We start from the raw sequence: 25,323 nt of genomic DNA, 5'->3' as shown, positions 1-25,323 counted from the left end.
GCAAGAACGCGTCAGGTTTGAGTCTGGGGGTCACGAAAAGGGCACGGGACCACGCCCAGAGAAATCATTCAAGAAGGGCGTGAGGGGATTTGGGGGAAAAACTAAACAAATTTTTTTATTTTACCAGGTAGGGTTCACTGAGCTATGTAGCTCTTTTTAAGAAGCCAACTCGCCACAAAAGACGCGGCTTATCATCTGGAAATGTATAGCAGCCGCAGACTCTAAGCGCGTGTTTCTAAATGTGGAGGGAAAAACCGGAGGACCCAGAGAAAAATCCACAAGACCATGGAGAGAGACATGCAAATTTCCGAATAGGCAGGCGTCAGGGTCGGGACCGAACCCACGCCCTGCTGCATACCAGGTGAGGGAGATAACATCTCCTAGCCACCGTGGTGCCCCATACAAATCCAGAAACATACAGATTGACGGGAGAGAGGAGAGAAGAAGAGAGCGTTTATAAGGAGGTGCGAGACAAAGACTCGGGGCACCGGGGAAGAAAAGGATGGACGTCAACAATAGGGAAGGTGCTCTCCAAGTGTTCACGTTGGCGTTGAGCGGAACAATAAAATTCCCTGAGTGGCACGACTCGTGTGCACTGCCTTTCACTTCCACCCTCAGGACTCCGTGACTATGATGCGCCCTTCCCCTTCCATCTCCTTCCACATCATCTCCCCCTCCTGGTTTTGCTTCTGATTGAGTAAATGGGAGATCTTCTTGGTTCTTTCGGTAAAGTCACGTAGAAGGGAAATAATAAAATAATAATAAGAAAGCATAATAAAAAAGATTTTATTATATTATTTTATTATGTTTAATTTTTATTATTTCATTATTTCCCTTCTACGTGACTTTACCGAAAGAACCAAGAAGATGAATTCCTGCAGTCACGAAAGCTTTAAATCGAAATTTAAATGGGAAATATTGTGGCCTCGATCATTACATCTCACCGTGAAATTCCCCGACTGCGTGAGGTTGCAGTGGTCGAGATGACAACAGTGCGCTGTGTCTCGCCACTGACTGCTCAATCTGCGCAATTTGTGTGTTTTTTCTTTTTGTTTTCAGCAATGACTTTGAACGTGTTGTATACGTGCACGCACTTGCCCTGTGCAGCATCTTGAGATGCGTACAATCTAGATGCAACATGAATTCAAATCATAATTGTTATTATGACCGCAGCTCTCTTCAAATTTCCAAGTGTTTTAGAGGCACTGCATTACAGTATGCTGTCCTCTATCAATTCTGAAGGTTAAGGCCTAATATGGTTGTTTACTTACTACCGCGTGTGTCTCTGTTATAAGACAATGTTGAAGATGAATTTGGTTAGGTTTAAAAAAAAAAGGTGCGATTTGCTAAAAAAAGACTAAGTGCAGAGAGGTGTATAGCTAGCACAATTTGTATAAGCAAATACAAGCTTTGAGAACTTACTTTTATCAAGTGACCAATTAAATCACGTGAGAGATAACTACATCGAAGATATTTCAGAATAATTTATGTGGCCCCGTCTTAAGGGCCCATCCCCATATCTAATATGATGTGCTGTTGACTAAAGACGCTTTGGAATAAAGGTTGTCTCATGACAAAGCTCGTATACTGCACCTCAATTGTGCCATAAACGGCAGAATACGCTTGTGATGTACACACACCTTGAATGTGTGTTGCTCAGTAAGACCCCCCCCCGCACTTTGGATTATTGCTTTACCTACCTTTCAATTGAACCTGTATTGCAACCAGTGCACTCTTATGTTTTCATCATTGCCTCGAAGACACTCATGAGATATCCTGCAATTGATCAATTTTGTAGCAGTTCATCCGCATTCAATTACGTTGTCCCCTTGTGTGCTGACCGTTACACGGTCCCTGCAAACAAACCCCTGAGTCGTTGCCTGACACTTTTTTTTGTTCGGCTCAAATTGAATGGGGCCTGAGCTCAAAGGCTACCAAGAACAGGGCTCAAGACGTGAAATGCTTCCAAATATTGCACTTAAATTTTGCCGTCTCAGCCACAGGACGCTTTTTAGCACGCTCGCCCACAGTGGAAATTGGTTATCTTATTCAGCAAAGGGGGAAATCGCGGTCTGATTGTGAGGGGTGCAAATAGGTAATTGTGTATTTGGAACTGTCAAAAACTATCTTGGTAAGTCAAGATTTTGCTTTGCCTTCCCAAGTCTCGATCTGCAATATTTTTCCAAGGCAATCCCTCTGCTTACAACCAGGTGAGAACCAATAACAAGTCAAACCTTTTTTTTACAGCAAGACCTGCGAATCAACACGAGAATCAATCTCGTTGGATCATAGTAAGTGACAAGATCCGTTAAAGTGTCATTCCAGGATGCAATCGCCACACACAACAATGGACAAAGTCAAATGTCAAGCGTCCCCCTGGTCAAATGCGCGATGAACGGTGCTGAGCTCTGTTGACAGCTCTGAACCAGTGGTGGGAAGAATTACATTGTTTGGGGACGCCATGGTGGCGAGATGTTAACTACCTCGCCCGGTATACAGGAGGCTATGGGTTCAATCTCGACCCTGACGCCTGCTGTATATTTGGAGTTTCCATGCTCTCTCTGTGGTTGCGTAGATTTTTCTCCGGATGTTTTGGTCTTTCCCTCCACATTTTGGAATCGTGCATGAGTATTTGGCTGCTATAGATTATACATGATAAGCCACTTCGTTAAGCTATTATTTGTGGCCAGGTTGCTTCTGAAAAAGAGCTATATAGCTCAGTGGGCCTTACCTGGAAAAAATAAAAATACTAGCAAATAGTAATAGGAGAATTCCCACAAAATAGTACTAATTTTAATAGCCCTATATGGATTTTATGATGATGAGCCGAAACATTGTCAAATTCAAACTTGCCATCTTATAATTTTGCCACATGGCATTATAAATAAATCAAGGTCGCTGAATATTTGTATGATACTTTAAACACCTATGTATGCCAAATTTGATATATAATACATTTTAACGTGAACATTTCAAATTCTATATGTATAAAATGTAATGTTGTGGTTCATAAGATGCTGAGCTTATGACACATTTTGTGGTTGTTGGTATAGATGCAACAAAGATGACAGCGATGATAGCCACAACTCAAAAACCCACGCCAATTTCTATACCAACCATCAGATATCCATTTGTATTCCCCACCATGTTGCATTAACCAACCAGAATTTTCTTGCACTTAGCTCTTGAGATTGGACAAGATCAGGCTCTGAGGCTTAACAGTGGAGATATAATTTTCTGCCTACTTTAGATTTAATGTCATTGGATTCTGGATACTTTGCACACGTAATTTGGCTCAGCTGTTCCACGGGAAGAAGAGGGTTCTCCAATGGATTGCGGGCTACACTTACCTTGAGAATGAGTTGCTTCAGGAACAGCAGCATGAAGGCTCGGAGTGACACCACCTCCTTCTGGGTGGGCCGAGGACCGTCTGTCGATCGCACGCATCGCACACATAGCACACATAGCACACATAGCACACAAAGATCCACCACTTTAGTCAGAGACCGCTGCTAGAGCAAGGTTTGTACGCGAGCACATATTGAGGCCGTCGTGAAATGCGAGGCGGCCAAGTGGGGCCATTGCATCCAGCCAATTCCCAGTGCTGATACCAATCACACCAAACCAGGAACAAGGTTGAGCTGACTTAGCAGGAGCACCAAGCCTTGTTCAGATAACAATTTTACTTGTAGGAACCACCTGGTTCCACCAGCCCACAGGGGATTATTGTGTCCGTCCGTCCGTCGTGCATCCAAAAATGGGAGGGGTGGGGCTGGGTGGGGCTGGGTGGGGGGTGGGAGGGGTGGGGCTGGGTGGGGAGGGGCTGGTCACACCGTGGTGCCCTTATAAAACTCAACATTTAACCTACTCATGACGGCTTGTGCCCACCCTCACAGTCGGCCATATTTGCGGAATACACCACGCCGCCGTTGACCCTGACCACTGACCAAGCAACCCAACGTTCCTACCAGCTCCCTCCGCAGGAATGTGTTACTTTGTAAATGCACATGGCCAGAAATCAACCGCTGTTCGTTGGCAGTCTAGTACTTTGCCTACGCCATTATTCCCCTCCGCACAATCACACCCCATCTTTCAAGAGCATAATGTTCCTTGCCACGGTCGGGTATCTGTGCGGTGTGATGTATCGTACTGCCACGGTGATGTGCACTAACATTGTGGTTTGGTGCAGCAGCATTGCGTGACAGTGTGTTCTAACTCCATGGTGTGGCAGTACTGCACGCGAGATTGCCACAGCAGCTTTGCACAACAGCAATGAGCAGCAACGCATTCCAGAATGGTGAAAAAAAATAGGATTCAAAATAACGAAATGAATCCTAAACCACGATTTAGTTTGCATACAGAATGGCTGTGAACTATTTATCCTGGTCCAATGATCATAGACGATGGATTTATTACGGTTCCATTGGGTTTTTGGATATGTTCGCCATTTATTTCTACACTGTGATGTCCTCATAATTATTAACAAACTTCCCCGCCATCCTTATTTTTGTCGTGGAAACGCCATTTAAAAATAATGCAACATCCATCCAACCCATGCACCCCTGCCTCCCTTCTCCGCTATTTATTACACGCCATCCCCATCAAGGTTCGCGACTACATTTGTCCCTGCTTGCTTGGCAGAATGTTTTCCAATTAATCGTGGTGTGATTTTCTCGCGCTGTACCACTAAATTGCCTCTTCATCATTGTTTCCCTTCTGTCAGTGCCAAGGCTCCAGGGAAAGCATTCTGTCCACACACCTACCTCACGGACCCATACGGTGTCTCCAACATTCATGTTTGTAAAAACGATTGTTGAAAACTTATCGGCATTATTATTATATGCAGAATGAATGTATGTATTTAGAATTTCTTTCGCACCATATATAGCCAACCGTGCTAATTTGAGTTGTGTTGAATAAATAATGAATGACAATCCACGGGTTAATGCCATCATCCACACTATTTAAAATAAATAAGTTAGATTGGGCATGAAGACATCACTAGAGCATTGCTGGATGATGGTCAAGTGTGGCAGCCAATGATTGTAAAGCACCCGAGAGAAGGAGATGGAGTGATGAAATCAGTTCATGCACAGGTGCTGGATCGATTGTTGCATTAAAATAGTAATGCAAAGGAACCTGCCTGTTCAAATGAACAAGGGTCAGTGCTCACCCACGTTGAAAGGAGTGGGAAATTACAAAATTCCATACAGGCCTTCAGTCTCGACAAAGGATCAGACCTGATTAGTACCAATTCTATGGACCCAGCAAAAAAAATGAAGAATGCGAAGTTCCCTTTAACGAGCGCACACATTGTGCGTGCAAACTCGACCGCTGCCCTCTGCTACTCGTGTTAATGTAACACCGCTCAGGTAATGTTCTCAATCCTGCCAGCGGCAGCATCTCTCTCTGCAATACTCGGAGGGCCTGGTTGTAAATGACAAACAGCAGCAGTTGGACAAAGCGTTTCAGACAGCACTGCAGGAGCCAATATAATAGCACCCTTTGGCTGTAAATTTGTATCATGCGCTGTCAGAGACGCCGCTTGAATTCAAGCCAAGCATGTGTAGGGGTGTTAGAGAGAGAGCCCGTTATGCATGGCAGCTTATGGCAAACAAACACAGTGGGCGGGGCTACGTGAGTGCACGGGGAGGTGCTCTCTACGACGTCCGCGCCAGGCACCCCGGGGGGGCCCCACCCCTCAGCGGGGGGTTGGGTATAAAAGGGGATGTATCGGAGGGCTCGGGGTTCTTGTTAAGCTAACCAGTGAAGACTGAAGACGTCTTAGCTAGAGCCCTGGACTCCCCTGGTTCGCCGTCCTTATCAGGGCCGAACAGGACCGAGCCAGCGGCGTGGTCCCGAGATCCAGAGCCGGTGCTCTTGTCAGCGCTGGTCTGGGACTCAGGGTACCGGGCCCGACTTACCAGTGTCGGGCCAGATAGCCTCCCCTAGCCCGTTAGAGGAGGACTAGGAGGCAGGCTAGGAAGTAGCTAGCGCGTGTATCCCCAGCTAGCCGGGTGAGGGGGCCGACACCCCCTCTAGTGTTGTATGCCAGAACCGTGCTGTGTGAATAAAACCCGTGTGCCTCCAACTCCGGCGTCCAAGAGTCGTGAACTCTATTACACATGTGTGAAAAGCATTCTATGTGGCAATTTTTATTCACGTATTTATTTCTTGGCCTGGAGAAGATAAGACGCTTCTCAAGCGTGAGGTATAGGTAAACAATCCACAGCCCTCGTGAGGTGATGCAAAGGAACCTCAAATCATTCCTCTTAAAATGTCTCCCAGCTCAGAGAGCAATTGGGAGGCACTCATCTCCATCAGTGGCCCTGAGTCAGAGGGGTGAATTCCACATTTCCCTGGCTCAGGCTGGTCACTCCGTAGAGCATGAAATAATGTCATAACATAGCCAGAACTGCATACCAAATAAGTCAAGGAAGCACTGCATGTACGAGTACAACGAACAATTACATTTTGATGTCAGAGTATGCGGTGTAAGGTTAAGCGGACATCATAGCAGTTACTGATGTTAAAGTATTAATTACAAAGTGCCATATGCTTTCCACATCAAAGGCATGGAAGACCCATGAAAGACCCATGAAAGTTGATAGATAAATAGTGTATATTTATAACATCTCATATGTTATATAAATTACACAGAGGGCCTGAACTCAACTAATCGCACCCCCCAAAAAAAACTTCGTGAATTATAATATTGGTTGCGAAAGCTTCCGTGTTAAATGTCACATTTCTCACTTAATGACGTTCAATGCAGCACATTCAAGCCACCCTTCAAGAGCGTCTCTCTGCTCGAGTGACCGTAAACGAGTGTGCGCTCATCTCGACTGACTCGTGGCCCAGACCCAGTGGTGATTTGTTTACCTTTCTTATACTTTGCACTACCATCATGTTTTTGTACTATTTGTCATTGTAACGTTCTTACTACTGGACATACTGAAAAAGAGCTTAAGAGCTCATCGGATTCCTCAAGTACAAATAAATATTCTGATTCAAGAAGCAGCCCTCTCCACGAGACAACTGTTGTTCGCGATAATAAATTAAAACGTGTCCGATTTATAAGGCGCGCAGGATTCATTGCAGCGAGTCGCCAACACATGCCAGAGGGTGCGTCGGGACAAAGTCCGAGCGTCGCCCGAGTGCTCTTCCGCGCGGATAATTCTGCAACTGCCTTGAGCAGAGTGCGTCGGACCGCTCGCTCGTTGTGAAAAATCTGCTGGAAATGAATTCCGTGTGCGGGGAGCGGAAAGGGTGAAGCGACGTGTGTTCGTTCCAGCGTCGGGGATCAGCCTTAATGACGTCGATTTCGTTTGGCGCTTGTCAGGTTCGGGCATCGTGGACGGCAAGTCGTGTGGGCTGGTGGTGGATCAAGTTCTGTGGCTGGTGGTGAATCCGCAACTCATGGCACAGGAGAGCAGCCATCTTGTACACTTCCCACAAAGCGGTGTTTGTTTTAGCAACTGCATAAGGATGATGGGTTAAGTTGACAAACTCAATCTGAACATGAACTGGCAGCGTTATTTACGTTTTGATTTTCCGGTGGAAAAAAATGCATCCTTCTGCTACCATTGAATATTTCAGTGAACAGCGAGCACATGAAAATATAATAGGCCTCTAAAACGTATTATCGTCAAACTCCTTGCATAATGCCCCAAATGACTTGCATATATATTTGACATATAAAATAAGGTATGCAGGAATAAATGAAATCATTAATTTCTATCCCAATTATTGTGCTGAAAGCATAGGATTATTACGTGTTTATGTTTCTCAATTTTAAAATTGAGTACACTCATTTTAAATGTCTAACCGTAATCTTTGGAATACAATCGTCTCGTCTTACAAATATGTAACGAGGTCTTAAACAGCCACGGTATGGAAAAATTATATTTAGCAACTGCCCTAATTAATGACCAGGCAGGATTTGAATGGCACACAGACGGAAGCAACAATGATGAGACATTATAGAGGAGAACCACCGTAATGGGTATAATTAAGCACAATTCATACTTTTCCTTGAGGAATTATAAAGGATGTGAAACAATAACAACCAACATTGTGGTGTATATTTGTTCATGGCTTTAGCAGCACCTGATTCCACACTCAACTCAACGTGTTGATTCAAATCTCTCACGAATCTACGTAATGAAGGCTGTGAGTAAGTAAGAAGTCACAGTGCGGAGCTGTTGGCTGAGCTCTTGGCTCACACACTTGGAAGATTGCAACTTCACATCCCAGTCAGGGGTTGACTTGGTCCATCGGCCCTCCAAGGCCGATAAAATGAATACCACTTGGTGAGACATCCACAGGAGTCATCCTATGAGTAGACTGGTGCCTACCATAGGAATGTCGAATTTCCACCCCTGGATCTGGGCCGACGACACAAACGAGTGCTATCACAATGCTCTACTTTGGCTTGAAAACTCAAAGGTACATAGCTAAAAAAACATTTTAAAAAATTGCATATTTTGAAAGCAGATGTCTGCTTAGGTAAAATGCCAGCACCTACAGCATAAATTCCTGCTGTACGAGTGTTAAAATGCCACTCATGTGTCTCGTGCTTTTGATGGTATGAGCCCAGGATTAAAAAAAAAAAACATTGTATGGAAACCCCATATTAAATTGGTATGCGTACGAATTAAGCTATATCCAGCTGCTGAGGTTAAGATATGCAGTGTCAACGAGAACCAAATGTAAGACTCCTGTACAGATGAAGCAAGCATACTTAGGGACGTTAAGATCTCCTTGAAAAGACAGTGGGGAAAAGGCCCAAAGGCGTCCTTATCCATGTAAGTCTCCTGCCAGGATGCATCCGTGCTGCTGGCAGGATGCATTTCTCTCTCTGAGTAATGACGTAACGCCCATAATTAAGCGTAGCCCAGGGGTGCTGAAGCAGAGCGGTGCGACTTGCCGTGTGGAGATTGGGAAGTTTCAAACCCGGCTTATCATCCCCTCCAGCATTGCGGTACAATAAGCGGCCACTCTGTGGCCAACGGACAGACGTCGTAATCCCACACAGAGACTGACTGCTCACCGTACGGGTTGCGGGACTTTCCACCGCTGCCCCTGGGACCATAAATAAGAGATGAACGCTGATAAAAAAAAACGTTCGTTTGTGCGGTGGAGACTATTTCACGAATCGACATTGAAATAAAATCAAACAAAATTCAACTGCCATGCTTTGAGGAGCAGTCCTGTCAAATGTGGCTGGGACAGGTGGCTACTCGGCTTCCTGCAGCTTTGAGGGCTGAATGGTTTGTTCCGTGAATGTGACTTTGGAGTTAACGATGGAGTGACACCGGGAGACTGGACCCCCCTATGGTGACAGGTCTGTACGTGCAGACAGACTGACAGCTGCTCCGTGTCTTCATCAACCCGTCAGCTCACTCAGCCGCTGGCTTCATCACAGTCGAAGTGCGGGATGTGGGGGAGGGCGGTGGCCTTGCCGTGTCAGCGGAGAGCAATAAGTCACGACTACCTCGACCCCCAGAGCATCCACACCTGCGCCACACACGCACCCCATCCTGCATCGGAGCCTTCTACATATCTCGACCTGTTGACCCCCCCGCAGAGATTCCCGCTAGCAGGGATACGAGAGAGAAGAATTGCAAGCAGGTTTTCACTCTACGCTCCGTGCAGAGGTAAGCATGCACTTTGCAAATATTAATAGAGTGCGGTGTTGCACACCTGTGGATTCGCGCAAAATGTAATCACACGTGTGGTGATATGGCGAGCATGCCTCTTTCACAGTCGTAAGGTTGCGAGTTCAAATAGCGATCTGGAGTCAAGCCAGCCCATTGTTCCTCTTCGACTGATTAAAAAAAACGAGTACCGCCCCATTAGAAAGTCGAGTGGCTGCCCTTTGCAGAGGTTGACCTCTGTCATAAAGACGTGCAATTTCCAGCACAAGCGCACGGCAACCAATTGGACTTGGCAATGCCAAAGTCGTGGTTAATCATGGAGACCTTGAAAAGCCTCCACAGCTGGCCTGTGCACATGGCGTGCACTTACATGCAAATAGCGCATATAGATTAAAACCTTGAATATCGAGGCTGGGATGGCCATTGCAGCAGATTTAGCATGTGGCAGATCAAATGTCGACTGTGAATGGCCAGTTAGATAACCTCGCGTATGGTCCGCAAATGTAACCAGTAATTCTGGCCGAAACATCTGCCGGCACCGCAAGGCAGACGATACGCAGGGTGTGTATACCATTGGTGCTAAACTGTTAACAACACAGAAATAACATCTGATGATACCCGAGTACTGTATACAACCATTGCCAAGACACTTGGGGCTGCACGCATTCAGCCGGGGAGAGCAGTGGTCACAGTGTAACGACTCCGACACGTTGGTTGAGTTCAAAAGGTGTGAGAAGCTTTATCTTCTGCAGCGTGCATTCACTTCAACTTCCACCATCTAAAGCGCCCCGAAACACTCCTCTCTTCCCCGTTATTTTCCTCTCGTTTCTCTCTATCCGATCACTTTTCTCCTCCCGTCCCTCGTCACACATCTTCACGTCTCCCATACGCTGCTGCGCACACCTTCCGACCTCTCACTTTCTGCGTCGGGAGGTACGTCCGACGTCATTTCGTCTCCCCTCCACCAACGGCGAGTGAGCTACTCATTCATGGATTGCGCTCTTTCAGCCGATAGGGAGACACGCTGCTCGTCGGCTCCACGTGTCCACAATAATGCTCGCGAGCACGTGTCTGCCCGCCTCTCTGTTAGCCCAGGTAAATACTCTATAACAGTACTTACCCCGAATGTCTAACACGTCACCCCTTCCTCCCTGGCGATGCAATGAATGTTTCTATCCAGGGTTGTGGTTTCATTGTAGAATTCATCCTTTTTTAACACTGCGGCCAATTTAGTAGCTAATTATAGCTTCCGGGGAGCATGTACAGTCAATAAATACAAAATATATCAATCGATTAAACATATTTTCAGATGCATGATCTTACGTGCATACAATGAGCTTAAATAACACTGGTCAACAAAAAAAACAAATTCTGGCCTGGACTTTTGCAGCTGTTTTAGACTAATTTCAGGGTGTTGATTCCAAATCTGATCTCAGATTTGCTCTATCACATAATTTTTATGCTATCGGCATACCCCATTTTAATTGATTTTACCCGAAATTAACTCTGTCACTTATGATTGCAAGTTGTTGCGAGTCAGTGACTGCTTTAGTGTTAAAATATGGTGCTATATTTTTAGGATAGTGTGTTTATAATATCATTTAATGTAGATATCCACATTTATTTATTATTTTTCTTCTGCAGTTTTTATTGAAAATGCAATATTTGATATCTCAAAAAACCTGATGTGATAGACTGATGCCAGATTTGGAATCAGCACCCCAAAATTACCTTAAACCGTTGGAATACCTTATGCCAGAAAAGTGTGTTGACCAGTGTAATCAATATTAATTGAATCAGTGCATCATTACACTCCTAAGACTCTCGCAATCAGACGATTATAGGTCCAAATTCCATTCAGAGATCTATTGAGTCCATCATCCTTGCAGAGTAATGAAAAATGAGCACCACCACATTGTGGGAAGAGTGGTCCTTGCACAAAGTTGTGGATGTTCCTCGACTGCTTCAGGATCACAGATGGAGATAAGCGCTGCCCCTTTGCTCATTCTGTGCGAGGAGATGATGCTGACCTTTTGACATTGGATATATTTGCTCAGATACTCGCTCTGTAAACGTAACCTGCACGCTTGGTTCACTCTCGAGGTTCGTCAAATGTCTAAGTCCGTCTCAATGGCCTGAAAAATCTGTAATAAATGGACCGCACATCAGCTCTGTACTCTCAAGCATTTGCATCGAGCATATATACTGCTCGCCTCTATCCACGTCCTGTGTGCCAGGCATGCACAGCTGATTGCACAACTCCACAAGCAAGTAGCCAGATGGAATATGGTCTGGGGGCCATATTACCACTACAGAGAGGCAGCACCAGTGTTGGAAGCCCCATGATGTACTCCTGGTGTCGGAGAAACAGGATGGTGGTGAGCGAGGGGCAAAGATGATATATTTACATACAAGCAGGGAGCAGGGAAGGTATTCTCATGCAGGCACACAGAAAACATATACGTACACTTTGGCGAGATGTTAACTACCTCGCCTGATATACACAAGGTCGTGGGTTCGATCCCGACCCTGAAACCTGTAGATTTGGAGTTTGCATTGTCTCTCTCCCTGTGGTCGCGTGGATTATTCTCCGGGTCCTCTTTTTTCCTCCAAATTTAGAATGAACACGTGTTGATAGTATTTGGCTGCTATACATTTCACACGATAAGCAACTTCATTGAGTTATTATTTTGAGCCCTGGAATTGCTGTCGAATGCCACTGCTAAAGGAAAAGCTTTCACTGGAGGGATCTCTTGAGAGTCCCTGGAGGGGGTATTTGGTCTACTCTTCCTCACTGACCATGTGTAGGGCTTTTAAGAAACTCGGACCACCGTTTCCAATGCCAGGAGAAGTGATGAAAATGCAACCACTGGATTTCAAACCAAGTGTGATAATTAATACCCCATTGAAGCACCTGCGGTACATGAAAAGTTGCTGTGTTTCAGTCAAAGCAGTACAATGTATTTATTATACACGAGGCATTTAAGGAAGGATTGGGTGGGAATTGTTATGATCAATATCTGTTTGTATGTTGGTATAGCATCTATTTTTGTGAATAATTTCCTACTTTAAGATCGGGTGCCACGGTGGCGAGATGTTAACTACGTCACCTGGTATGCAGGAGGTCGTGGGTTCGATCCTGACCCTGATTACCGCATATTTGGAGTTTGCGTGTCTCTCTCCCCGTGATCGTGTGTATTTTTATCTGGGTCCTCCAGTTTTTCCCTTCATATTTATAAACATGTTTTTGCAGTATTTGGCTGCTATAAATTTCCACATTTAAAGCCAATTCGTTGAGTTATCATTTATGGCCAGGTCACTTCTCAAAAAGAGCTACGTAGCTCAGTGGGCCTCACCTGGTAAAATAAAAAAAAAATTGTTCAGCTCATAGTTACATTTTACTCTTCACTTTTCAGCAGGTTGATAATACCTTCAAGAATTACGGAGCAAAAGTGAAATTTGAAGCGGTGAAACCCTGAAATCTGGAAAGCTTTCCAACTACTAACCACGCAGGTCAGCATCATTATCAGCCACCGCCTATCCACGACCATCCCTCACAGTCTTGCGATGCCGCAATCCATCTCACCATTACACGTGAATTTTTCTCCATCTCCTGAGTGGTCACCCTGACAGGCACGCTCATTCCTTTGTCGACCGTTGCATCACCAGTCTCATACGTCCATTATGGTCGCTTCTAGTGAGGATGTCCTGCCCCAAGCCCACTTACTTATCCAAACAGTTAATATGATTTTTATTTGTCCACTGACCAATGTGTTCTTTTTTCTGCCTGGTTATACAATTCTCATAATGCATCTCTCCATTGTTTGTTTGTGTACTTTTCAGCTTTTGTAAAATTTTATATGTCAGTGCCCATATTTATATTCCGCAAGACACAGTCGGTAAAAGGCACTTGTTGAAAAATGCTTCTCTTTAGGCACAATAGGACGCTGCTTTTCATTATCAAATTCAATTTAAAAATGCTAAAACTAGAAAGTATACGGTTCATAAAAATCTCACTGTTATATACTCGCTTATCCGCCTCCTGTGCATTGCGTGTGGATTTACAAACAGCATGAGCCAGCAACTGATGCACCGATCCCACATCTGCTCCTGAAAATACTGCCTTTTGTTGTTGAGCAAGCGGCTATGCTGTGTGTTTTATTGCACTCATCACATCTGCAGCTATGTATAAACAAACCCTAGGTTTCCATGTCCCGCTAAGCTATAGCAACAAATTAATGAGATAAAATATTGCCCGGGCCCGAGGGATGTTATGTTACTACGTGGCAACGCTTGGCACTCTCATCAGATGATAAAGACAATGGCGAACAGTGCCAGGCCGATTATAATGTTACGTGAATTTAGTTGAGACAGCAAGGACTTTGGAAAGAGGTTACGATTAAAATAATCAATCATATCCCAGCAAAAAGCCCACTGGCTTCTTTAGGAAAGATCTATGATGTACATATACCGTCAAGACCCAGAATTGAAACAGCTTTCATCATCCAAGGCTGATCCTTAAGGCAATAAACCAAATTATGTTCGTGTAACGTCCCTTTTAAAATCACTACAATTAATGCCTGAAGGCACAAGCATCTGTGGATATAACCATACAATACTCCGACGTGCGTTATATTTGCAGCAATCAGAAAAAAAACATTCGCTGAGGCAGGCAATGATTAATTGCTATCTGTCAATGCCAAAATTAATTGGAAAAACACAGAGGTTTTTAAAGATTTCTTGCATTGCAATAAAACAGGAATGATTATTTCACAACAGCTGATTAGGTCATGGCAGTTTTGTTAATGGCATTCCTTAATTTAGAGTCATATTCACAATATCCTTTTCCTGTCACAAAAATACGTGACAATTACAAATCCTCGTGAAGCATTTTTCCAGGTAATTTAAACACATTTGACACAAAACGAACCCAATGCGGCTCGACAAAACAACACAACCCGACATTAGGCGCATTCCTCTTCCGGAACAACGTGGGATATATCGCTTCGAAATAACCCGGCCGATTGACCAAGCCAAGGAGACCAGATCTATGGGAACAAAAAGGGCCACGCGTTTACAAGTTCAGAGACTTTAACCTCGGTCTCCCTCGAGCCAGCCACACCCGCACGCAGAGCATGAGGGCACAGGACATCAGACAACGCACGAGGGGGCCATCCATTTAGTAGGTATGCAAAAAATCCGTCAAAACTTAACCACTCCCCCCCTCCCTGTACGCGCGCGTACTTTTTACACCCCCCCCCCCCCCGAATCCTATAGAACGGACGATATTTAATCCACGTAGAAACGATCAAGGATGAATAATATTAACGTGTTTAAGCAAGCAGATAGTCCACCGCCGGACTATCTAACTCGTTTGAAGGCCAATGTAGACAAATTATTATCAAGGCTTCACCCCCCCCCGTTTCCTATGCGTACGCACATTGTCAGTAGACCCCCCCCCCCCCATACGCAAGCGAACGAATTTGGGTCAACCTCCCCCCTCCATGCGTACGCACTGAACGAATGGCCCTGAAGCGGCATGAACAGAGAACGCGACGGCCACGTGCCGTGACGAGAGAGCCACACTGCCGGTAGGTGGCGAGAGACACTGGGACGGAAAGTCAGAAAACAGCTCACCGAGCTGAGAGGTTGAAACCGTCGAGTTTACAGCTCAGATGACAATACAATGAGTTGGGGGGGGGGGGGATCACACAAAGCAGAGAGGCAAGCGATTTTTGCGTTTGTCCGGTGCATAATTTGCATTTCGAAACCATTACAGCGGAGCAAAAGGCCAGAAATAATAATTTAATGAGGCTGCCAGTGATAAGCTGGGGTGACAGGTACCAATTTTACATTTTGTTCACACTGAAAGCAAAGTGAAGCAAGATGAATGTGTTTGCCAAATTAATTTCACGATATATATTTATTTGTCATGCAAACCACATGTGCGCGAAACTTAAAAGCTGATATATCCCATTAGAGGTCTAACAAGCCTGAATTAAACTGCTGTTGTAAAGATGGATTTTTACTCACATAATAAGAGATGTGCTTGGCACAAAGAAATAAATGATGAAATAAATAACAATGCAAAATAATAATGGTCACAATAGGAGTTTAACACAATCAGCAATACGATTTCTGGTTGCTTAGCAATTTTCTCTTTTGCTGAATTGCCAAAACGTACCAACTGGTTTAAAAAGGACATCAACACGAGGAATTGTATTCAAGTGCGAGTGGTTGCTTGCAGATGTCATAGCCAAACCCGAAGTCATAATTGAATACGTAACGTTCTACAGTTTAACTAGTGTACTATTAACAATAATATCAATTAGTTGGAAGAACATTGGTTTAAATGTAAATGTGACGTCTAATGTTAAATCAAATTTAGAATTATCAACAAATAATGACTGGCATTAAATTACGTTTCACGGTGCTTAAAAAATATAAATAAAAAAGTAAAAATTAGGTGATGTGTTTTACATGTTGTAAGTATAATGTATGTAATGTTTTCATCCAATGTACAATTGTCTCTATACAAGACGTATGTATCAACACAAAGACAAAGAGTGTGATTGCTGAGAGGCTATGAGAAATTAATAAAATTCTAGACATTGTGTACTCGGATTAAAGCTTAGACAGTTGTTTGATTACATTAACACTTACAAATTAGACAATGCATTTACACGATTACAGAAAATGTATTGCGTATTTTTATCGCAAGCATGCCACCCCGACATTAAGATGATGCAAAACATGTCCTGTCTGGGAAAATTTCAGGGCGATTATTTAAATAACTAAACATATCTTAAATTTCGATTTAAAGCTTTCGTGACTGCAGGGATTCATCTTCTTGGTTCTTTCAGGAATAGTCACATAGAAGGGAAATAATAAAATAATAATAAAACATAATAAAATAATTCTCACGACGTTTCGGCCACAAAGCAAGCAGCCGTCCTTTTATGACAAAAAAAAGACGCTGTCTTTCCGACAGACCTGGTCTTCACCTGAGGACGGCTGCTTGCGTTGTGGCCGAAACGTCGTAAGAATTATTTTATTATGTTTTATTTTTATTATTTTATTATTTCCCTTCTACGTGACTTTACCGAAAGAACCAAGAAGATAAACACATCTTTCCACCAACTTTAAGTCATTAGTGACTGCAACCATGCAACCTTGCAGCACCAAACCTCACACACGAGGCCAAACGGGCAGATTTAATAGCACTGTCAACTCTTAATCAAAAGCGAGCTCGACAGTATCCCAAATTTCACTGTAACAGGCCAATTAATGCACGACTATTTACAATTTAAAACCAGCACTGGCATCCTGATACAGCCTCATAACATACTGTTACGTACAATAGCGTCCCTGCTTACAAAAAAAACGATTCCTATACGTACCACAAATGTGTTGTGTGAGAGAGCTCAAACATATGTAAATAAAATATTCATTAATCAAATGGATAATGGCTGTTAGTTTTCGTGTGTAAATGGTACGGGTCACACAGTTGCCGGTGGAGTTGGGCTGCTCATTACGGCAGTGTGGGATTAAATGGGGCCCCAATGGGAGCAATTACACAACAGAATTACCATGCGGTGGCCTGAGATGCACCAATGACAAAAAAAAAAGACCAACCCTTTAGCATGTACTGTGCATATTGTGCCAGCATTCACTGGCACACATGATACAAAACAAAGATCCCCCCCCGTATAACCTTAGCATAAATTTTGATTTGAAGCTTTCGTGACTGCAGGGATTCATCTTCTTGGTTCTTTCGGTAAAGTCACGTAGAAGGGAAGTAATAAAATAATGAAAATAAAACATAATAAAATTATTCTCACGTTTCGGCCACAACGCAAGCAGCCGTCCTCAGGTGAAAACCAGGTCCGTGCTGTTTCATTCAGACTCTGTCGCCTCGACGGACCTGGTTTTCACCTGAGGACGGCTGCTTGCGTTGTGGCCGAAACGTCGTGAGAATAATTTAATTATGTTTCATTTTTATTATTTTATTACTTCCCTTCTACGTGACTTTACCGAAAGAACCAAGAAGATGAACCTTAGCATACTGTTGGGGAAAGTGCTGTTAGCGAGTATCACCGATGAAGGCCGATACAGTACACGAGGGGATGGCCAACACCACGCCCGGCCGCCTTTGTCTCCCGAGTGGCAATGTTTTACATACTGCACCAGGTACTCATTTGAGGCTGAGTCGACAAAAGGAGGCCCAGGGCCGGTTCAGATAATCATCACTGGTGCTGGCCTTAAGCGGGAATCGAATCACAGAGTCAAATGGATTGTCTAAGTCCACAACGTCGAGGATCAGAGTAGTTTATTTAGTATATTTAATGGGAAAGTATACTTGAGATTTGCATTCAAACTAAGTCAGTGCATTCAATAATGCCATATTGTTGCAGACGGTTACTTGGGAGAACTCATCATACCATGCAAGCATGTGTGTGACTACCTCCTTTTGAAAAAAACAAATTTAACAATTTCTCAGAAACATGTGCTTAAAGTTTCACCAAGTCGTAAAATAGCAAAATAAAGAGTGACGGGCTGACGGGTTATCTCATGGTATTATGCCCCCAAGTATAGGTATATAAGTAAATGTGTGAGTTTTTTTACAAATACATATTACAGCCATCATAACTTTTGACTGCTTATAGAAGGTCCTGATTTAACAGAAACTGCTGTTGCTTTACGTCGGAAATCGCAGCGTCTGCTCGCTTACAGGAATGTTGAGCGGCACTCTTCTGCCATGGCAGTTCTGAGCAAGTTGCGGAGATTCCACGTTCCTATGGAGGGGCACCATTCTCTCCACAAGGCAACCACCCTTGACCTGCCGCCTGATGAAGCTAGTTGTAATTACTGGCGAGGCATCGCACTCAGATTGTAAATGTTGTGGCTTTGCTCTCCAACATATTGGTGTGCTGTACTCGTAACGAATTGGCATGTTCTGTTTACGTGACAACCCTTACTAAGTGGTGGGTTTAACGACATATTTATATATTTACGCGATCTCACCCAAAAAAACCTGTATTATGGTGCTCATTTAATCAACGGCCAGGGGGATGATGAGCTGAGTGTTGATACATAGAAAATAAACTACCAAACCGTCGATGAAATAAAAAATGTCTCATTGAGCTTGTAAACTACATGAACTACTATGAAGACAAAGACCCCCCTCTCCCCCCGTATGGCCTGAACAGACTGTTGGGGCGAGTGCTGTTAACAAGCACCTCTTAAAGCCATAATGGTTGGCGAGTACCATTACCGACCGCCTTCTTCTCCCCAGTGACGATGTTTATACATTGCACTAGGTATGCATTTGAGGCTGACTCGACCGACGATAGGCCCAGGGACTGGTTCCGATAATTGTTACTGGTGTTGGTGGCTATGAACGGAAATAAAACTCGGGTCCCTTGGTTCATAGCGCAGCGCGCTAACCGCTGAACTACTGCTCGCCATGAACTGCTGCACGCATTCCTGTACAGACACAAATATTTTTATTTTACCAGGTAAATCCCACTGAGCTATATACATCTCTTTTTCAGAAGTGACCTGGCCACAAATGATAGCTCAACGAATGGACTTATGATGTGGAAATTTATAGCAGTTAAATAATCTAAAAGTATGTTTCTAAATGGGAAGGTAAAAAAACCGGAGGACCTGGAGAAAAATCCACGTGACGCAAACTCCAAATATACAGCGGGTATCAGGGTCAGAATCAAACCCACGACCTCCTGCCTACCAGGCGACGTAGTTAACATCTTGCCACCATGATGCTACGTATATATACATATATTTTGTTTTGGATAAAACCAAGAATAACATAACCAATAAACAGAAAACACTGGAGAAAAGCAATCCTTGACTCAAATAGATAAAAAAATAAATGGCTTCATATTTTGAAGAGAACCCTTGCCGGTTTGTTTTGGCAAAATGCACACTGCAGTTGTGAAAAATCTGCAATCAAACACTGCATATTGCTCATTCTATCTTGTGTCCTGTGTCCCAGTCATTTCTATTTTTATAATGAATTCACACGACACATTTCCCGAACACTTAATGTCCAAATGTGCCACAATTTCTTCCAAAGTGTTCCCTAGGTGTGCAATTTAAAGATATATATAATTATTCACATGCCTTTTGTTTTCATTCAATGGTGCACAGATATTGAACAAAGGCCATTCAAAAATGTCTCTTTAACTGACAACGATGTTTTCTTCACAGCAGGGCTTCTCTTCCCAATGGCCAGAGCCAGACGCCCTCGGTGGCGATTAGAATCCTAGGGCAATTACAAGAAAGTCATGCCCTCTACAATTAGAAACTCTAATGTTGTGTATTGAGTAAACTATCCAATGCGCCAGAGGAAACGTCAGTTCTCTCAACGACAACCGTAGCACGCGAAGGCCAGGACTAGGGTTGTATTCACCTACATCTGGCACGATACTCTGACAGACCACTTTCTGCATGATGTGCAAAGGTAATTGTGACATTTTGCAGAATTGCTTTTAACACAACCATCGTTGATTTAGGTTCTCATTATGTTTTGTTACGAATAAACTGTGCTTATTGGGGGGAAAATGAACGCCGAGACAATGCAATGAGGCTGGTCCAAGAGTAACCAAATTTTTGTTTAACCAGTGGGCACACCTGAACAACATTACACAAAAGCATACATAGCAAACTAATCTACAAGTATATAGGGTGTCCATGAAGGTAGTGAGGATGACCAATAATACACAAACTTGGTAGAAAAACATTGGACGAGTTTCATCCGTCTAAACCATCGTATATCTACCATGGCATTGACTGAGACGCATCACATTGTGTGTCCCAGGTGATTAATATTTACTACTCTGGTGGAGTGGGCCTGAAAAGTGCTGTTCAGGATCACCTACACGTCTAGGTCAAAAACAATTAACACATGAGTATAAGAAATAGCCTACCAACATTTGAACTATGCAGATCAAACTGCTGTCTAATTATACATATTTATCTATTTAAAAAAAATAGATTATTTATTTATGGACACCCAGTGCAAGACATTGTTAATGATAAAGGTGCTGCATTTTTTAAATATATAGCTTTCCAACTAAGGTTTTAAACATTAATACATTACTCTTTGTTTTTTTCGGTAAAGTCACGTAGAAAACAAATAAATGAAATCACGACGTTTCGGGCGCAACACAATCGTCCTTCTTCAGGTGGGGACAACGTAGCGAATGCACAAACGCTTAAGTGTGTCACACTTAAGTGTGTCTTTACCGAAAAAACCAAAGAGTATGGATCCTTTCAGTCACGAAAACTTCAATTCTAGAATTAATACATTAGCCCTGTGTGTAGCAGGGGAAGGGCACTGTGTAACTCTCGAGTTTAAAGTTGTGTTTCAATGCGGGACTTACCCTAGAAAATAAGAACAAATGTGTAAAATGGCTGCCCAAACCATGGAGACAAAAACAAAAAACCAGCGCTAAAAGTAATCACAAAGCCAGTGCTGAAAGTAAACACCCCCGGCCACTGCCCTCCCGATGATGTCATTAAATGTGACGTCATCTTGCATCGAGACGCATCAGGCGCCAAGCAGCATCACCTCAGTGTTGCCGGCTTGCATTGTAACACGGTCGCGAATGCAACGCTTGTGAGAACAAATGCACGTTGCAAAGCATTAAGGAACTCATTCGTGTGCAACGTTTCTTTCCCCCTTCTTTCAGTTGTCTGCACACCACCGCAAATACATCCCCTAAATGCAGAAGACAGGGAGTTCACACGGAGGCTTTGTTTACTTATTAAATATCAGAACTGATAAGCTTCAATAACGCCGCACATTATTTATAAGTGCATAATGTATTCTTGGTTCTTTCGGTAAAGTCACGTAGAAGGGAAATAATAACATAATAAAAATAAAACAAAATAAAATTCTCACTACGTTACGGCCACAACGCAAGCAGCCGTCCTCAGGTGAAGAACAGAGCTGTTGGAAAGACGTCCATTAGGACATTGCCTATTAACTCACGAATTAGGACGTCCATTAGGACGCTGTCTTTTTAGACGCTGTCTTTCCGACAGCTTTGTTCTTCACCTGAGAATGGCTGCTTGCATTGTGGCCGAAACGTCGTGAGAATTTTCTTGTTTTATTTTTATTATTTTATTATTTCCCTTCTACGTGACTTTATCGAAAGAACCAAGAATATGAATCCCTGCAGTCCCGAAAGCTGTAAATAGAAAAATGCATAATGTTTGCTTTATGCATTTTATTCGATGCTGTATATGGCTGTCAGTGCTGCAATGCTGTACTATTATTGTCACAGACTTTATTGATCACCTGAAGATGACTGACAACCACATTACACCTTCCCCTTGCAAAATGCATCGTGCACATACTTTGTAATTTCATCAATGTTCAAAACCAGCGATAGAAACGGGCAGTCCGCTTAGCTTATCTTCATAAGGACAGCTCACTTACGCCGTACTGTTAGTAACACGCTGGAAATGAACAAAGTATTGTGGTGAAATCATTGTAGATCAAATACTCACAATATGTGAATATCCAAAAGGAGTTTCCTGCCTTTTGTGCATGTTACATTTATTTTCATTGTCAACATATATTTATAAATGCCTAACTATGATATTAAATCAACCATGGCCCATAATAAGTAATTGCATGGTTCATAATCGTATTGTGTTCAATAAACAATTTTGCAGAACATGTATATCTATAAATCAATGTAATACATATCACAAAACTTATAACTGCTTCTAAACCCATACAAATAGTGAACTGGATTTATCCAAGAAAGCCTTGCTTAGTCTAAACAGTCATTTTTTAGATACATCCTGCAATTGGATGTTTGGCCAATTCCTTCATGAATACAGTATATTAACCCATGCTGATGTAATCATTATCAACCGAATAATGTTGAAGTTAACCCATACTGGCATGCTCTAAACATGCCCCATGCTGTGAATTCATGTATCCACTCTAATTGCAGGAAAACCCTTCACAAACGAAGTAAAGGCGTAAAACAACCACAAAATTATTCTCACAAAATTGTACACTATTTTAACAACCAAATAAGGATGATGGGCTGAATAAACCTCCAGCCAGGATTCCAATTTGCAACATTCCCATTGTGAGATGGGCACTTTACAGTGTGAAAAGACCAGCAAAATACCCGCATACATTTGCAGAATACAGGCGATGTGAATACAATCTGGCCACATTTGGAAGTTCTTTCAAAGCAGTGACGTCAATCATCATTGGTGGCATTGCCGACAGCTCTACACTCTGGCCCTTCACCGACGATGAATCACCTGCCACTAAATTGCAGGCTAAAATCAAGAAAATGTGAATCTGGCTTAACACTAAATTAAATGAACGCATGGACTAAATCTGACTCATATACCACTCGTTACTAGATAATTAATCAATAATCTCTGACCCTTGCTCAGTGTGACTTATGTTGAGCCATCTCTTTGTTGTGAAAAACAGCTATCTGGAAAGTTATCGTGACCTGAGGTCAATCCGACAGATTGCAAAGACTAACAATTTCACATTGTGGCGCACAATATAATTACAGTGTGCGGCCACACATGTTTTTGCGCTATAATAATTATCAAATGTATTTTCCTGTTCAAATGGCCAGAGCCACTGATAGAATTTCCACACAAGTATTACAATGCGGAGCTGCACCTGGTGAGACGAGTTTGATTCCCAGACACAGCCAACATCAGTCGTTAGTGGGGAAGCCTCTTCCAGCAGTGCCTATGGTTATAAATGACTCATTATTGCAATGTCTAATCTCTCCATAGCACAACCACCATCAGCTTCCCAAACAGTGGTAATTATTTTATTAAACCAGGAAAAATTAAGGGGCTGGGTCGATTCCTACCAGGATTTGAGCTCACCACTTTCAGATTACAGTGCCACCCACCCAGATTATGTTGACATGGTGAATAATATTACATACGTTATACTGATGGGTCAGCTATATATATATATTTTCAATCCTTAGAAAACAGTGCAGTCACTTACTTGCTGATGTGCACATTATTGCACGAAGGTATCTATTCCCATTACATTTATTTATAGCCATATCAAGGTTGAAAGGTACAGTCTTTCCCATCGGGCATTCATAACCAAGCTCATTGAATAATAAGAGGGAATAAACAGTCAAATATTAAAAAAAAATCCACAACAACATCGATTTTACTTTAGTTATTGTCAAAGCACAACATGGACACTGTGATGTGCCATAAGACCACATCAGGCCGGTGATCCTGCAGCAGGGTACGAGACTTGCAATCAGATGACTGTGAGTTCAGCTGTCAGCAAGAGGTCAACTCAGCCCATCATCCATCTAAGGACGATACATGGGTGCAATTGTAGGAAGGCCAAGAGTGGTAGTCGTTATCATAGATTTGCCCCTGCCAAATGGATGTGGAATTTCTACTGGTGGCTCAGGGCCACCAATGGAGATGAGCACAACCCTATGCATGTTCGTAAAGGTGAGATACAAAAAAAAACACATTTTTTATTAAAAAATCTGAGAATATTTTCTTTTTAAACACATCAATGAAACGTCGAGCAGTGGTCATATGTTAGACATGAGGATGAAATATTTCATTGGAGGCATGACCCCCATAGTACATCTGAGATGCATGCAGCAGGCAGCATTGAACACAGGCTGGGTAGAAATAAACAGATCAAATAAATCAGCACAGAGGTCAAGGTGACTTGACATGGGGGGCAGTAGATCTTACGGCTATGTAAGGCATTCCATATTTCACTACTTGAATTTATATGGCATAATACGGCTTTATTTTGGATTAAAATAAATCCATGTTTCCTTCAATTTATTAAATAATAGATGACTGCAACAATATCCACTGAACCTCGTGCCTTTTTAGAATCTGCACAAGCCAGGTGGTACTTGAAATTACATTTTTTAAATCAAATTAATTGTAAGCATTTGTGATTTACCAATTATCAACCTGTTTTTCTGCTATCATGCCCCCACTATCATGGAACATCTTCAATCGGTTTTGATATCACCAATTCCTATTCCGATTCTTTTCATTCATAGTTTTTGCAGAGTTCTGTGCATTCTATATTTCACGTGGACATTTTCATCCATTTTCATATTATTTAATGTTTTCATCATTATTCTCTTTGTGGGTGTAAATAGTTTCTTGAATACTTTTTACTTTAGCCCCTGCTGTGAGTGCACTGCCGATTGCATTTCTAGCTTTTTATTCAGGGTAAATATATCAACATCTATTCAAAGCACAGCTATTATTATGTATGACTGCTAAGGATGCATTATTATTATTAAAGTTCATGAAGGGACGGTGCAAAAAGATGAGCAATTGAGAACAGAGAGACACACAGGGGCACTTTAACGCCTGTCTTGTGTACGATAATGGCTCGGCCACTTGTGCCAGACAACATGGTAAGCTGGAATAGCAAGTGGATGGCATTTTAATTGAAGGGAAACTAATCCGTGGAAAGGTGACGTGATACAGGTAGAAACTGAACGCACGGCAGTGGAACGGCTGAACGCAATGGAATGATTTGAAGTTTTGTAAGGAGAAAAAAAATGAAAGATTTGGAAGTAAAATAAAAGACAATCGGCTCAGAGAGGAGAAGCAGTGTCGAGAT

The 25,323-nt window shown here is 42.8% G+C and overlaps 1 protein-coding gene across 1 annotated transcript in view; it reads right to left on the bottom strand.

Annotated features, from left to right (window-relative positions):
- LOC144937554 (neurobeachin-like) overlaps positions 1-25,323 on the bottom strand; it is a 525,952-nt gene that overhangs the window by 156,496 nt on the left and 344,133 nt on the right. Inside the window, exon 14 of the mRNA XM_078864832.1 lies at positions 3,351-3,430. Coding sequence (XP_078720958.1) covers positions 3,351-3,430 — 80 coding nt within the window. The remainder of the gene's footprint in view (positions 1-3,350; positions 3,431-25,323) is intronic.

This window comes from Lampetra fluviatilis, chromosome 19 (assembly GCF_964198595.1).
Source record: "Lampetra fluviatilis chromosome 19, kcLamFluv1.1, whole genome shotgun sequence".
Classification (NCBI taxonomy): Eukaryota; Metazoa; Chordata; class Hyperoartia; order Petromyzontiformes; family Petromyzontidae; genus Lampetra; species Lampetra fluviatilis.
Note: the sequence above shows the minus strand (reverse complement) of the source record. Positions and strands in the feature narration are given on the sequence as shown.